Source organism: Bubalus bubalis, chromosome 13 (assembly GCF_019923935.1).
Source record: "Bubalus bubalis isolate 160015118507 breed Murrah chromosome 13, NDDB_SH_1, whole genome shotgun sequence".
Classification (NCBI taxonomy): domain Eukaryota; kingdom Metazoa; phylum Chordata; class Mammalia; order Artiodactyla; family Bovidae; genus Bubalus; species Bubalus bubalis.
The window spans coordinates 14302406-14319357 of NC_059169.1; the positions used below are offsets into that span (position 1 = coordinate 14302406).

Here is a 16952-nt window from a genome sequence, read left to right on the forward strand (position 1 = left end):
AAGAAGTTTGATATCTGCTTTTACTGGTTATTATTGTCTTGCCTTGAAATTTTCCTTACCGTGGAAAGGTCAGGAAAATAGTGTTAATCTTTGGGCTATCTCTACATTTTATTATCATTTAAATAATGCCTAATGGATTTGAACAGGGTTTGCGGGGTATCCTGTGTATAGTTAACTGTTTTATTCCCTTTTATAATAAGTAATTTGCAGAGAGAGAATTTGAGATTATATGGATACCATCTTCCATATCAAACTTTCACCCACTGGTTTTAACTTCCATTGATAATTTTCTGACTCCATCACTCCTTTTGTGTTTGTTTGCCTCTGTTTGCAAGAGCATTCTTTTCTTTCCTGTTAATGTAACAACATGGATTCAGACATCCTTTCTTTATTTAATTTGTTGTTATTCATTGCCACTTATTTCTTTTGATTCTCAATGTAGCCCAGATTTGTCTAGCAAAAGTCATTCAAGCTGGCTTCTCTGTCCTTTCTATACAACCTCATGACTCTTTCAGGGCTTCCTTATTTTATGGTGCAAGTTGTTCCTTCTTGGACTTTCTCTGCCTGTAGGTCTTAGGCTGTAGACAGTGAGGCTTTTGCCGGGATTGCCTGGGGCTCTGCTTACCAGGGCTCGTACTAGTTATGAGCAGCCCGCACAGAAATTCTCCTTTTGGAGCCAGTGTTGTGGCTTGACTGGCTCTTGTGGTTCTTACGATTGTGAGACACGTGTCAGCAACAACCATCAGGGGACTTTGAAATGATGAGGTATATCACTCATTCACATGTCGTGGAGGGTACCAGACACACCTGGGGTGACACAGGCAGGTCCTGAATAGAGAGAGGGCAGGTGAGTAAGTCTGGACTTGAGATTCTGCCTTTTGGGGGTTGAGGGTGGGGTGTTTAGGATTTTGATGGTTCACTCTTTATTGCTAAGTATGCTAAGTCACTTCAGTCGTGTCCAACTCTGTGCGACCCCATAGACGGCAGCCTACCAGGCTTCCTCGTCCCTGGGATTCTCCAGGCAAGAAACTGGGTTGGTTTGCCATTTCCTTCTCCAATGCATGAAAGTGAAAAGTGAAAGTGAAATTGCTCAGTCGTGTCCGACCCTCAGTGACCCCATGGACTGCAGCCTTCCAGGCTCCTCCATCCATGGGATTTTCCAGGCAAGAGTACTGGAGTGGGGTGCCATTGCCTTCTCTGTCACTCTTTATTGGTGAATTTAAAACACAAGAGTGTGAAATAAAGTGTGAGAAGGGAGAACCAAACAGTCAGCAAGATAGTCTGTTATCAGGTCAACCAGAGCTTTTTCCAGCGGGAACTTCATGGGTGGGGTGGCCTGGCTCTTTATCTAGTTGTGTAGGTGGCACATGTTCATTGGAGGTGGCTGTCTTTGACAAGGATGTCTCCAAAGTTTAATGTCTGGCATTTATATTATAATCAAAAAAGCTAATTATCAGGTGCTTACATAAACTGCCCCAACCTTGGAACCAGCTATTTCTTCAAGGAGCCTTGGCTCCTTTTAGAGAAGAAGGGTATCAGAAAGTTAAGATCTGGGTGAAGGGTCCTAAAAGGCACAGACTTCCAGTTATAAAATAAATAAGCTATGGAGATGTAATGTCTGGTGTGGTGACTATAGTTAGTAATACTCTATGCAAATTTGAAAGCTGCTAAGAGATAAGACCTTAAAAATTCTCACCACAAGAAGGGAAATGTAACTGTGTATGTTTAAAAAAGAATACAAAACAGAACCCCAAGATCTAAGGACTGGAATGCTCTTTGCTACCAATATGTCATTACTCCAGGGCCTCTCATTGTATAGAATTAGAGTGTATACATATGAGTGTGTGTGTGTGTGTGTGTGTGTGTGTAAACACATATGTAATTATTTTTTAAATTTATTTTAGGATAATTACTTTACAATATTATAATGGTTTTTGCCATACATCAACATGAATTGGCCACAGGTACACGTGTGTCCCCCGATCCTAAACCCACCTCCCCCCTTTTTTCCCCATCCTATCCCTCTGGGTTGTCCCAGAGCACTGGCTTTGGGTGCCCTGTTTCATACATCGAATTTGCACTGGCCATCAGTTTTACATATGATAGTATACATGTTTCAATGCTATTCTCTCAAGTCATCCCATCCTTGCCTTTTCCCTCTGAGTCCAAAAGTCTGTTCTTTACATCTGTGTTTCCCTTGCTGCCCAGCATGTAGGATCATTGGTACCATCTTTGTAAATTCCATATATATGTGTTAATACACAGGATTTAGCTTTCTGTTTCTGACTTACTTTACTCTGTATAATAGGCTCCAGCTTTATCTACCTCATTAGAACTGACTTAAATGTGTTCCTTTTTATAGCTGAGTAATATTCCACTGTATATAGGTACCATAACTTCCTTATCCATTCATCTGCTGATGGAGATCTGGGCTGCTTCCATGTCCTAGCTATTATAAACAGTGTTGCAGTGAACATTGGGGTACATGTATCTCTTTCAATTCTGGTTTCCTTGAGGTGTATGCCTAGCAGTGGGATTTGCTGGGTCATATGGCAGTTTGCTTGGCTTCCCTGGTGGCTCAGAGTTTAAAGTGTCTGCCTGCAATGTGGGAGACCTGGGTTCGATCCCTGGGTCGGGAAGATCCCCTGGAGAAGGAAATGGCAACCCACTCCAGTATTCTTGCTTGGAGAATCCCATGAATGGAGGAGCCTGGTGGGCTACAGTCCATGGGGTCACAAAGAGTTGGACACAACTAAGAGACTTCACTCAATTTAACTCACTCAAAATGGCAGTTCTATTTCCAGTTTTTAAAGGAATCTCCACACTGTTCTCCAAAAATAGTGGCTGTACCAGTTTGCATTCCCACAAACGGTGTAAGAAGATTCCCTTTTCTCCACACCCTCTCCAGCATTTATTGTTTGTAGAATTTTTTGATTATGGCCATTCTGACCAGTGTGAGATGATACCTCATTGTGGTTTTGGTTTGCCTTTTTCTAACCGTGAGTAATGTTGAACATATTTTCATGTGTTTATTAACCATCTGTATGTCTTTTTTTGAGAAAAGTCTGTTTAGGTCTTTTGCTCACTTTTTGATTGGGTTAGTTTTTCTGATATTGAGCTGCATGAGCTGCTTGTATATGGTGAAGATTAATTCTTTGTCAGTTGTTTTGTTTGCTGTTATCTTCTCCTCTTCTGAAGGCTGTCATTTCACCTTGCTTATAGTTTACTTTGTTGTGCAAAATTTTTAAAGTTTAATTAGGTCCTTTTTGTTTATTGTTGTTACTCTGGGAGGTGGGTCATAGAGGATATTGCTGTAATTTGTCGAAGAGAGTCTGTCTATGTTTTTCTCTAAGAATTTTATACTTTATGGTCTTGCCTTTAGGTCTTTAATTCATTTTGAGTTTATTTTTATGTGTGGTGTTCGATAGTGTTCTGGTTTCATTCTTTTACATGTAGTTTACCAGTTTTCCTAGCACCACTTCTTGAAGAGACTTTTTCTCTGTTGTATAATTTTTCCTCGTTTATCAAAGATAAAGTGTCCATAGATGCATGGATTTATCTCTGGGCTTTCTATTTTGTTCCATTGATCTATATTTCTGTCTTTGTGCCAGTACCATACTGTCTTGATGACTGTAGCTTTGTAGTGTAGTATGAACTCAGGCAGGTTCTTTCCTCCAGTTCCATTCTTCTTTCTCAAGATTAATTCAGCTATTTGAGGTCTTTTGTGTTTCCATACATATTCTGAAATGATTTGTCCTAGTTATGTGAAAAATACTATTGGTAGTTTAATAGGGATTGTGCTGAATCTGTGGATTGCTTTGGGTAGTATGCCAGGGTCCAGCCCCGGTGGATCCAGGGAATTTGAAGCGGGGACGGCATCGGCGAGGATCAGGAAACAATTGCTTAATTAAACATTAAAGAGTCATAGAATAAGGATAGCTCAGCAGGAAAATTCAGTGGAGAAAAGAGGCTGAAATAAGGATAACTCAGTGAGGAAATTCAGTGGAGAAAAGAGGCGGAATAATTCAGCCTGAAGGTGAAAGAAAGAACGACATGGGGAGACCAAGCTTCGGTGAACAAGGCCCGCACTTTATTTTCCAAAGTAGTTTTTATACCTTAAGTTATGCATAGAGGATAATGGGGGAAGGGGTAGAGTCATGCAGTAAGCCAGGCTTTCTTCCTGCAAACTTATCATATGCAAAAGTTTAGGTGATTTGCATCATCTTCTGGCCCTGAGGCCTGTTAACATTTTTAGACCTTTTCTTCAGAAAACTTATTTTTCTCTAAAGGTGATTAGTCAGGCACCACCCTCCAAAAGCATTAGATAAAGTTGCATTCCTATAGGGCAAAGGTGTGGTGGGCTATAACAAGACAAAGAATTATCTCAAGGGTCCAAGGTTACAAACATTAAAGCTACTACTTACACCAATCATATTAATCAATACACTGCCAGGGACACAGCAAGTAAGGGATATGGAGACTTAGCAGCAAACATTGGCCCAACAAGTGAAAATCCCTTCACCAATACAATTTCTAATCAATCTTTTAACTGCTCAAAGGAATCTGTATTTAGACAGTTTAGAACATCTCATGCCTCTCACAGTTGGGAGGCTCTGAGCAATCACATGTGGCCGGAAAAACCTTTTCAGGCAGACTAGAGGACTTCCAAAGGAGTTTGTAGGTTGAAACACTATCACACCCAGGAACTTTATTAACTGGAGCTGTAAGTTAACTCTAGGTTGAAACACTATCACACCCAGGAATTTTATTAACTGGAGCTGTAAGTTAACTCTTTTTTTTCATAGAGGGGTAGTGGGGGACAGCACCCCGTAAAGTCAGAGGTGTAGGTGAGAGCACAAAGCAGAAAGTAAACAGACTCTGGTTTTGGGGGTAGATGCTCGAGAATTTCCAGGGGGACTCCTGACGCTTGATCCCGCCTTTGCCACGGGCGGAGCTCCTGCTCCCGGCAGTAGTGTGCTCATTTTCACTATATTGATTCTTCGTCTTCCATTTCTCTCTCTCTTCTTTTCCTTCTTCTTCTTCTTCTTCTTTTTTTTTTTTTACAAAGCTCAAGAGTTAGAACTTAATTAGATATGTGTGATGTATATCTGTGACTCTCTATTTCTCTTAATTTTTAACAGTTGGCTAAACCCCTTGTTTAAAATTGGTTACAAAAGAAGATTAGAAGAAGATGACATGTACTCCGTGCTTCCGGAAGATCGCTCCCAGCACCTTGGAGAAGAACTACAAGGGTAAGCACAGGCAGCAGGGAGAAGAGGAGGAAGACTGAGAATTTCCACGTGTGGCTAAAGTTATGTTGTGGGGAGCTTTGCCTTCCTCTGGGTTCTCCTGAGCCTCCTTCCCCTGACACATCACACTTACCCACCTCAGGCTGACCCTGGGCTTAACACACTTTGGAAGCTGGGGAGCCTATATTCTCTGTGCATTTGTGGAAGTGGAGAGAACCTGTAGCCAAGACCCTGGAGGCCAAACTCTGTCCCTCGAGGTGGGGTCCCTGGAGGAGGGTGTCTGCTCTCCTGAGCTGCTCATGACCCTGTGAATCCAGCAAAGGCTTGGCAGGAACTTGTTTCCTGAGACTGAGACTTTTCCCTCAAGGCCTGTTTTTCCCGTGCTTCAGGGTCTGCACTGCTCATCTTTCAGGCATCCAGCGAGCAATTAGCCAGCATTTATGGGGCATCCATAGAGTGCCCTGTAGTAAAGTCTTTTCCTCCAGTCTGCTACCTCCCTGTTTTGTCTGGTGGACACATTGTTCTTTACTGTACTTTGTTTCTCGTCACAGGTACTGGGATCAAGAAGTTTTGAGAGCTGAGAAAGATGCGCGGGAGCCTTCTTTAGTGAAAGCAATCTTCAAGTGTCACTGGAAATCCTATTTAGTTTTGGGAATTTTTATACTTCTTGAGGTAAAAGCTTTTATATACTGTGCATTGCTTTTTATTATATGCAGGTCAGTACTGAGATGGACGGGATCTGTGGGGAGAGAGGCCAGTATTTTAAGATTAGAGGATAAAATGTCTAGAAATCATAATGTAGCCCAGCAGTTGTGTTTATCTTTATAATGGACAGATGCTTAAAGGACTGGACCTCTGGGAATTAACTATTTTCCTTTTAACAGGTTAAAATATAGTGTTGTGGAAGTAAAAGACATTTTATACCATATTAGGGTATTATTGATGCTCAGTAAATAACATAAATGCTGAAAGTGATCCTTGACCAAAAGAATATACTACAAACTCAAGAAATGTGGTTTGGAGGATGTAAACTTGGACCAGAGCCCAGATAACCTAAGACGTTTTACAGGTGCTCAGCAAGTAATTGTTAAGTTGCCCAATTCACATCTGATAAATGCTTTCCTAAGAAGGGATAGTCATCTCTCCCCTTCCTGTGACACGGAACCCATGGCCCTGCATTTGGGCTGGAGCTACCAGAGCTCCCAAGATAACACCCTTCCCTGGACTGCCTCCTTCCCTGTAGGCTGGGTCACCCAGGCCAGAGCTCCCTGTGATGAGGAGCTCCAGCTTCATCATTGAATTGCAGAGACTCCATGCACCATCCATGCTGGTTTCTGTCCCTGGATGTGGGGAGGTTTCCTGCATGAAAGGGGATCCTGGTAGCCTGGCATTGGCAGAAGGTGTAGGAGGGGATGTGGAGTAGACACCCAGAGACAGAAAGTGGTGAGGTCAATGACCTTCATGACCCTGAAGATCCTGGGTCAAGATCCCCCAGAGAGACAGTTCCAACCTGGGGACACAGTGCCATCAGCCCATCTATTCTGGCTGAGCCTGCTCAATGTCTGCTGCAGACCCACTTGGGTGGCTTGTGCTCTCAGTGGTCCCTTAGTTCTGCCATAGGGACATGGGTGGCCTGTGAGTGTGTGAGAGCAGAAGGGATGGAAGATGCAGGTGCTGTGAAAGGGGTGGAGAAGGTGAGTTGTCATAAGTCCATTGTGTTGAGGATAAAGTGGGTGGGCCAGGTGGTTTAGAGTTGGGGGGTGTGGCTCTTGTTTAAAGGTTGTGTTGTACCAAAGGGCACTGTGGGTAGCAGGCAGCAGAGTAGGTGAAGTCTGCCCCACACACTTGGAGAGACCAGGGAATCTGTCAGCTCATAGGTGACTGAGTGGTCCTGGGAGATGGAGTCTTTGATGACAAAGGTGGGTTGACCATTGTGTCAGAGAGTGGGGACAGGTATATGGGGTGGAGTGCCACCTTTGAGAGGGCATTGGTGACTGAGATACTGCAGTGCCTTGTGAGGGCAGGGTGGAGTGTTGATTTCAAAGTTGTCCAGCCCCAGTAATACTGCCTGCTGGGGATCTAGGAAGGTGAAACCTCTTTCAGAAGGTTGGTTGTTGGGCAGTCATGGCAGAGAAGTGGGAAGTTGAGGACCTGGTAAATGTGGGGGCTCATCTTCTGTAGTATTAGAAGTACTAGTAGCGGATAACAAGAAGGCAGAGGAGTAGGTGGACCTGGAGTACATCTCTCTCCATGATACATCAGGAATACACCTTCAGGAATACATCAGGAAGACACAGAAGTGCATGCAGAACACCAGCTGAGAGTGGACAGGAGTACCTGGCCAGTGGAAAAGAATATATAGACCCACACAAAACTCGAGATCAAGCCCTGAGCCTTTGGAGTAGGTGCACTGACTCCACGACCCTAATCTACCAGAAAACTAACCCTAGGGAGTATCAAATAGTGAGAACTCACACAAATGAAATCACTTGAATACAAGGCCCAGCATCACCCAACCACCAGTAGCACCGTGTGGAGGATGCCTCATTTAAACAACAAACAAAACAAACATACAAACCCAATCATCAGCAGACAGGATTACCACCTCACCCATCCTTGCCCATAAGAGGAAAAGCAAACAAAAAACTCAGCACAAATCTCACCCTATATGAAGCTCACACAAACCACTGGACCAACCTTAGGAGGGCAGAAAACAAAAAGAAGAAAGAATTCAACCTTGAAGCCTGGGAAAAGGAAACCTCAAACACAATAAGTTAAAAAAAAAAGAAATGAAAAGGCAGAGAAATGCTACACAAATGAAGGAACAAACTAGAAAAAACAGAAGTCCAAATAAATGAAGAGGAAATAGGAAAGCTACCTGAAGAAGATTTCATAATAATGATAGTAAAGATGATCAAAAACCTTGAAAACAAAATGGAGAAACTGCAAGAATCAATTAACAAAGACCGAGAAGAATTGAAGAATAAACATACAGAGACAAACAACACAAATACTGAAATTAAAAAATACTCTAGAAGGAATCAATATCTGAAGCAGAAGAATGAATCTGTGAGCTAGAAGATAAAATGGTGGAAATAACTTCTGAAGAGCAGAATAAAGTAAAAAGAATGAAAAGAACTGAGGATAGCCTCAGAGACCTCTGGTACAATATCAAACCCACCAACATTCGAATTATAGGGGTCCCAGAAGAAGAAGAGAAAAAGAAAGGGTATGAAAACGTTTTTGAAGAGATTATAGTTGAAAATTTCCCAAACATGGAAAAGGAAACAGTCAAGTCCAAGAGGCACAAAGAGTCCCATACAGGATAAATCCAAGGAGAAACATGCCAAGGCACATATTAATCAAACTAACAAAGACTAAACACAAATAAAGACTATTAAGAGCAACAAGGGAGAAGCAGCAAGTAACGTGCAATGGAAACCCCATACACTTAACAGCTGATCTTTCAGCAGAAACCCTGCAGGCCAGAAGGGAATGGCAAGATATATTTAAAGTACTGAAAGGGAAAAATCTACAGGCAAGATTACTGTACCTATCAAGAATCTCATTCAAAACTGATGGAGAAATCAAATGCTTTTCAGACAAGCAAAAGTTAAGAGAATTCAGTACCACAAAACCAGCTTTACAACAAATGTTAAAGGGACTTATATAGTCAAGAAATACAAGAGAAGAAAGAAGATCTACAAACTCATCCCCATACAGTTAAGAAAATGGCAATAAGAACATACATATCAATAATTACTTTAAATGTAAATGGATTAAATGTTCCAACCAAAAGAAACAGACTGGCTGAATGGATACAAAAACAAGACCCATATATATGCTGTCTACAAGAAACCCACTTCAGCCCTAAAGACACATATAGACTGAAAGTGAGAGGCTGGAAAAATATGTTCCATGCAAATGAGAAGCAAAAGAAAGGTGGAGGAGCAATCCTCATATCAGACAAAATAGACCTTAAAAGGAAGATTACAAGAGATAAGGAAGGTTACTACATAATGATCAAGGGGTCAATCCAAGAGGAAGACATAACAATTGTGAATATCTATGCATCCAACATGGGAGTACCTCAATACATAAGACAAATGCTAACAGACATAATAGGAGAAATTGACAGTAACACAATCATAGTAGGAGACTTTAACCCCCCACTCACATCAATGGACAGATACTCAAAACAGAAAATTAATAAGGAAGCACAAGTCTTAAACAATACATTTGATGAGATGGATGTCATTGATATCTTCAGGACATGTCATCTGAATGCAGAAGAATACACCTTCTTCTCAAGTGCACACGGAATATTCTCCAGGATAGACCACATCTTGCGTCACAAATCAAACCTCAGTAAATTTAAGAAAATTGAAATCATATCAAGCATTTTCTCTGACCACAATGCTATGAGACTAGATATCAATTACAAAAAAAAAAAAAACTCTAAGAAACACAAACACATGGAGATTAAACAATACGTTTCTAAATAACCAACAGGTTGCTGAAGAAATCAAAAGGGAAATCAAAAATTTCTAGAAACAAATAACAATGGAAACACAACAACCCAAAACCTATGGGATGCAGCAAAAGCAGTTCTAAGAGGGAAGTTTATAGCAATATAATCCCACCTCGAGAAACATTGAATAGACAACCTAACTTTACACCTAAAACAACTGGAAAAAGAAGAACAAGAAAATCCCCAAATTAGAAGGAAAGAAATCATAAAGATCTGAGTAGAAATACATGAAAAAGAAATGAAAGAAACAATAGTGAAGATTAATAAAACTAAAAGCTGGTTGTTTGAGAAGATAAACAAAATTGGCAAGCCTTTAGCCAGACTCATCAAGAAAAAAAGGATCAACAAAATTAGAAATGAAAAAGGAGAGGTTACAAGACAGGATGCAGAGATACAAAGGATTATAAGAAACTATTATGAATAACTATATGGCAATAAAATGGATAACTTGGAGGAAATGGACAGATCCTTAGAAAAGTTCAATCTTCCAAGACTGAACCAGGAAGAAATAGAAATTATGAACAACCCAATTACAAGCACTGAAATTGAAGCTGTGATCAAAAATCTCCCAAAAAACAAAGGCCCAGGACCAGATGACTCCACAAGGGAATTCTGTTAACATTTAGAGAAAAGCTAATGCCTAGCCTTCTAAAACTCTTTAAAAAAAATTACAGAGGAAGGAGCACTTCCAAACTCATTCTATGAGACCACCATCACCCTGATACCAAAACCAGACCAAAAAAACACAGAAAACTACAAGCCAATATCATGATGAACATAGATGCAAAAATCCTCAACAAAACTTTAGCAAACAGAATTCAGCCACACATCAAAAAGCTCATACACCATGATCAAGTTGAGTTTATTTCAGAAATGCAAGGATTCTTCAATATATGCAAATCAATCAATGCGATATACCATATAAACAAATTGAAAAATAAAAACCATATGATCATCTCAATAGATGCAGAAAAAGCCTTTGACAAAATTCAGCACCTATTTATGATTAAAACCCTTCAAAAAATGGGCATAGAAGGAACCTACCTAAATGTAGTAAAGGCCATATATGATAAGCCTACAGCAAACATTATTCTCAATGGTGAAAAACTGAAAGCATTCCCCCTAAGATCAGGAACAAGACAAGGGTGTCTTGTTATTATTATTATTCAACATAGTTCTGGAAGTCCTAGCTACAGCAATCAGAGAAGAAAAAGAAATAAAAATAATTCAGATCAGAAAATAAAAAGTAAAGCTCTCACTGCAGATGACATGACACTGTATAGAAAACCCTAAAGATAGTATCAGAAAATTACTAATCAGTGAATATAGCAAAGTTGCAGGATACAAAATTGATACACAGAAATCACTTGCATTTCTATACAGTAACAATGAAAAATTAGAGAAATTACAGAATCAATCCCATTTACCATTGCAAAAAAAAAAAAAAAGAAATATCTAGAAATAAATTTACCTAAGGAGATGAAAGAACTGTACACATAAAATTATAAGACACTAATGAAAGAAATCAAAGAAGACTTAAACAGCTGGAGAGAGATTCCGTGTTTCTGGGTAGGAAGAATCAATATTGTGAAAATGACTATACTACCAAATGCAATCTACAGATTCAATGTGATCCCTATCAAATTACCAATGACATTTTTCACAGAACTAGAACAAAAATTTTCACAATTAGTATGGAAACACAAAAGACCCTGAATAGCCAAAGCAGTCTTGAGAAAGAAGAAATGGAGCTGGAGGAATCCACCTTCCTGACTTAATATTATCCTGGTTTTAGAATAGAGGACACTGAGTGCCAAGTAATTCCATAATGTGCCCATGGTCTCACAAAGCATAAAGGACAGAGGGACATTATGTCTCAGGCACTCTGACTTACCATCCTGACCATCTCAATGACTTATAGCTTGTCCAGTGTCAGAAATGCTCATTTAAAAAAATATTTAAAAATTCTTTTTGACTGTGTGGATTATGGGATCTTAGTTCTGCAACCAGGGATTTAACTTCGACTATGGAATAAAAGCAAAGCATCTTAACACTGGACCATTAGGGAATTCCCAGGAAGACTTAGTTTGAGAGCTTTGTCTACAGGTCTCAAGACACATGCATCCTGAACTTGTCCTGAAGTTAATAAATAGGATGCTAAGAACTTCCTAGAGCAGGAAGTCAGATTGGGGATTGTAATTGAGGGTAGATTCCAGGTGACCATGCACCCTGGGTGCCAGAAGTGACTAGGATTTTGACATTAGCAGTAGCATCATGCTATGTTCAGATGGACCCAGGAGCCCTTTAAGAAACCACCTTTCCCCTCATTAACATCCCTAAGTGGCTTTTTATTTTATATGGTGAAAGATCTAAACTCAGCTCAGGATTCTCTAAAACATGAACACATTTATTTTGTGACCTCCAGCCCTTTTTTAATTCCTCTGGTGCACAGGATGACTCATGGATTATCTGTGGTTCCCAGACAGTGCTCTGACCAACCACAACACAGGTATTCCTGGCAGCACCAGTGGGAAGAGGTAGGGCCATGCCAGTCCAGGGTGAGGATTTTGGGGTTAGAATTTCAAGGTATGTGAACCTCTGTCCCATGAGAATTGAGTGACTGTAATGCTTGGGGAAATAAGTACCAGGCTGATATTGAACCTAGGGCATTTACAGGTCACCCCTAATTAGAACAGAACAGGCAGCGAGTTCTCAGCATGTCTGGCCCCGCCCCTTTGTACACCTCCAAGGGCAATGTGGGTGGGGAGGACAGGTCTCCGCCTGCCCAGGGCCCTCAGGGTGGAGAGGAGGAGCCTGAAGTGTCTGCCTGGACCAGAGACACAGAGAACACCTCCCCAGGTCATCGGGGCTTCTCTCTGAGAGGTGAGGTCTCCACCTGCTGGTGTGTAAGTGGGGTGACCTCAGAGAACCAGAGTGGGTTCACCCAGTCCCTTGTCCTGAGAGGGGCGGGGTGACCAGGGTTTATGTCCTGTTCCCAGGAACATTAGAAAGGGCCCGGCCTTGTTCCGTTAATTGTTGTTTGTCCAAGGCCACTTTTGCTGATGGTCTCTGGTCTAGGTGGAGGCTGATGGAGGCACATGTTTGTGTAAATATTCACTTTGGAGCTCAGCTGATGGGCAGGAGGTAAACAGAATCCTGAGTCCCACAGTGGGTTTTGTACCTTGACTCAGGGCTGGTTCCCCAAGAGCTGTACTGGGCTTTTGCCTTTATTTCCCAACCCTTTCTTCCAAGTGTCCCTTGAGTTTGCTCAACGCAGGAGGCTGAAAAGTGGCAAAGTGTCAAAGTGGAGGCTTTGGTGGCAAAGTTACTGTGGGCTGAGAGCAACCACCGAAGTCCACACAGCAAGGGAGAGGAGGAGGGGGCACTGAGCAAAGCAGAAGGGGACCTGCAGAGCAGACCTGCTGTGTGTACCCTGCTGGATCTTAAGAGCATAACATTAGCCATTAGTTGTTAATGATATCCACAGTGATGACCTTGAGTCATAAATGATGGGAATGCTTTTTAATTCATTTTTTAAAAAGCATAAAAAAGGTTTTATTCCCATTAAAAATAAAAAATGAAGTATAATTGACTTATTATATTAGTTTTAGGTATATAGCATAGTGATTCAATATTTGTATACATTATAAAATGATCACTGCAAGTCTAGTTGCCCTCTGTCACCATACAAAGTTATTCCAATATTATTGACTGTATTTCCTATGTTGTACATCACATCTCACTATTTATTTTTTTAACTAAAAGATTGTACCTTCTAATCTCCATCACCTATTTCACTCATTCTCCCCACTCCTCCCTTATTCCATTTTCTTTTAGAAGTCAGGGAAATAGGTGCCTCTTTTTTAAAGATTCATAATGGTTAAAAATTAAAAAAAAATCTGCTTAGAAGTAAAACTTTTAATTGCTATCCAGAAATGTTGGCTTTTATAAATGACTTTTCGCAAGAGTTGTTCTGCATGGTGGCCTGTGAGCAGCACTGAGTTTTCCAAGCCCTTTGTGAAACCAGCCTCTGCCATTAATAGAGCAGGTCTCTTCCCAGGACTTCTGTATCATAAAAATGATCATAGCTTACACTTGTTTTTTAGTGTTGGTTTTAGAGTACTTTGAGCTGTTGTGGCTCTTAGTTGTCCCACAATTCCTCGAGGTAAACAAAGACCTGGAGGGCAGGTGGGCACATGATGGGCTTAGGGTCATGTGACTCACAGGTGGCCAACCTGGTTTCTGAAGCCCAGTGTTCAGACTCCTAGGCCAGTGTTCTCTGCATTCTCTCCTGAGGCTTCCTCTCCTCCCACAGCCTCCATTGAGACTCAGAGTCAAGAGATATTTTTCTGACAACAGCTCTGTGCTTATCTGTCACCTGCTTCCTACAGAGTTTTTTTTTTTTTTTTTTCCTGTAGGTGTTACAAATATTTCAAAACTACAAACATTGAATATGATTGAAGGGTAGTAGCAAGTGTCACCTGAGAATGTGCATTTTTGACACAAAGATTATTTTTAGCTGATTTTTTTTTTTTTTTTTTTTTTTTTAGAAATAGACATAGGAGAAACTGTAAAGATAGAGCAGAAGTTACCCTTCTGTGAGGGATATTTACATTGATGAGGGAAATTTCCATTTGTAAAGGTGTCTTCCTCCCAGTACCAAAAAGAGAAGGATGTCTCTAAATCACAGAAGAATCTTGTCAATGGAGAATAAGTAAATCTCTGTAACAAACCCAGCCATGTTAATTTTAGCTGCTTTTCCTATTAACTTCTCGTATGTGTCCCTACCAACCTTTCTTTAGCTGGAGATGGTATTTAAGGTGGTGGCTTGGGCCATCTCAGGGAGTTACTCAGTTTTTCTTGAAGATGGTAGAATTGGGCCAGAAACACTTCAAGTAGTGTGGAAATGTAGCGGAGAAACTATAAGTTCCCCTAAGAAGCAAGAGGTGAGCCAGAATGTCAAGTGCTTGCAGGAGATTAACTAACAAGGACTCCACCAAGAGATGTCTGCCTCAGAGACTCTGAGACTCTCATAGAACTTTGAAATGATAGTTGTGGTATTATATTGGACTGTTTTAAATATCTTTTACAGTTTCACAGTTATGCAGAATTCTTGTGAAGGAAGAACTATGTTCCCAGTTGTTTTGTGAGAAGGCTATTCACTGGGTTATAGGTTGGTGTCAAAGATGAAGGCTTTATGGGAACAATTTTTAATATTGTTCCTGCTATCCAAAAGGTTTTCATTTGGTTAGTTTCAAGTTTGCTAATGAACATTTTCTCAATTGTTTTATGTCTTACTCGTTGAGGATTAGGATCAAGAACAGACAGAGGAGGGACTTCCCTAGTGGTCAGTGGTTAAGAATTTTCCTGCCAGTGCAGTGGACATGGGTTTGATCCCTGGTCCAGGAACTCAGATACCACATGCCTTGTGGCCCATCAACTGCAACTACAGAACCCACTTGGTGCACCTACCGAAGCCTGTGTGCTCTAGAGCCTCTGCTCTGCAAAAAGAGAAGCCAGCAAAACCAGAAGTGCGACCACTACAACTAGAGAGTAGCCCTCACCTCAACGAGAGAAGGCCCACACCGCAAGGAAGAGCCCGTGTGTGTCAAAGAAGACCCAGCAGAGTCAAAGATAAATAAATAAACAAGATTTTTAAAAAGAGCAGACAGAGGAGAGGAAGCTCTGAGCCAGGACTGGCATTTGTTGTTCAGTCGCTCAGTCGTGTTGGTGTCTGCTACCTCAGGGACTGCAGCATGCCAGGCTTCCCTGTCTTTCACCACTGGCCTTACTCTTTTTAAAAAAAAAAAAATTAATTTTGATTGCACTGAGTCTTCACTGCTGAGCAAGGACTTTTCTCTAGTTATTGTGTGCGGGCTTCTCACTGCAGTGGCTTCTCTTGTAGCGGAGCACAGGCTCTAGGTGTGATGGCTCCAGTAGTCAGCACACATGGGCTCAGTAGTTGTGGTGCACAGGCTTAGCTGCTCCACGGCATGTGGGATCTTCCCTGACCAGAGATGGAACCTGTGTCCCCTGCATCTGCAGGCAGATTCTTAACGACTGGACCACTAGGAAAGTCCATGGCATTACTCCTTAATGAGGCTATCTGCTCAACTTGGTTATTAAATACTATCTCTCAGCAGAAAAAATCCAATCAGATAGTAATGAGGTGCCTTTATTTTATACTACTTTTTGGTGAATTTGTTGCATCTATCAGTATTCTCTTTGGTGGGTGACATTATACTTACTGTAATTAGAACAGTATCAGGATCAAAAGGAGAGCTGAGTAACAGGCAACAATGATTTCCTAAGAAAATCATAAGTTTTAGGACCGTTTGGGATGGCAGGTGTTAGTGCTGGGCTTCTGATGGAGAGCCCCAGGTTTGCAGGCTGCAGCACTGGACTGCCCAAGGCCATACAAGACTTTGTATGTAAAACATACAAAGTCTGTTTTACAGTGTACAAATTGAGGGGCTCTTCCATAAGCTCTTAGAACCTCTAGGGGTCAATGGAGATGTAACAGTGAAACTTTGTGTTCCTGAGAACAGATCCTCTTACTCTGATCTGATCATCCTATGCATAATTCTTTAGCTTAACAGTGATTTCTTCTCTGTAATAGATGAAGCTTTCTATTACCTTGTGGAAGGTAAGGCAGTTGGTGTAGCCTGTGAACCTGTGGGTGCAGAACAAGAGAGGAGTGTCGGGGTTTAATGTTACATCCATTTGAGGAATGGGGACAACTTTCTCTATAGATCCTCATCAGGCACTAATTTGTTGAGCAGAAAATGTTTGTTAGTTTTGTTTGTATTTGTTGTTCGGGATTCTCTTTCCCTTCCTCTTGCATATCCTTTCCACAACTTCAGACAGACAGAAGAGTGCTATCAAGGAAAACCTGGCAGTTGCTTATCCTGTCTATGTTAATAAGGAAGGATTGCCTAAAAGGAAAAGCTTGCTCCAAAGTCAAGTTCCTGAAAGATTTCCAAAGTTTTGACATTTTGTCTTTTGAGAAGTCTGTGGAAGAAATAATGTTGAGGGTCATGGCGTTTACTTTTGATGACTTGGATTTGTGTTGAGTGTTTGGTTTTCTTTGATGGGAGAGAAGGGGACCTTCAAGGGGTGACTAGAGGGAAGAAGTAGGTTGTGGGGTGGAGTGGCCATTTGGCAGGGTGAGC

General features: G+C 41.2%; 1 protein-coding gene across 1 annotated transcript in view; it reads left to right on the top strand.

Moving 5' to 3' along the window:
* LOC102415544 (ATP-binding cassette sub-family C member 4) overlaps positions 1 to 16952 on the top strand; it is a 224710-nt gene that overhangs the window by 9010 nt on the left and 198748 nt on the right. The window contains exons 2-3 of the mRNA XM_045162438.1: positions 5142 to 5252; positions 5801 to 5921. Coding sequence (XP_045018373.1) covers positions 5142 to 5252; positions 5801 to 5921 — 232 coding nt within the window. The remainder of the gene's footprint in view (positions 1 to 5141; positions 5253 to 5800; positions 5922 to 16952) is intronic.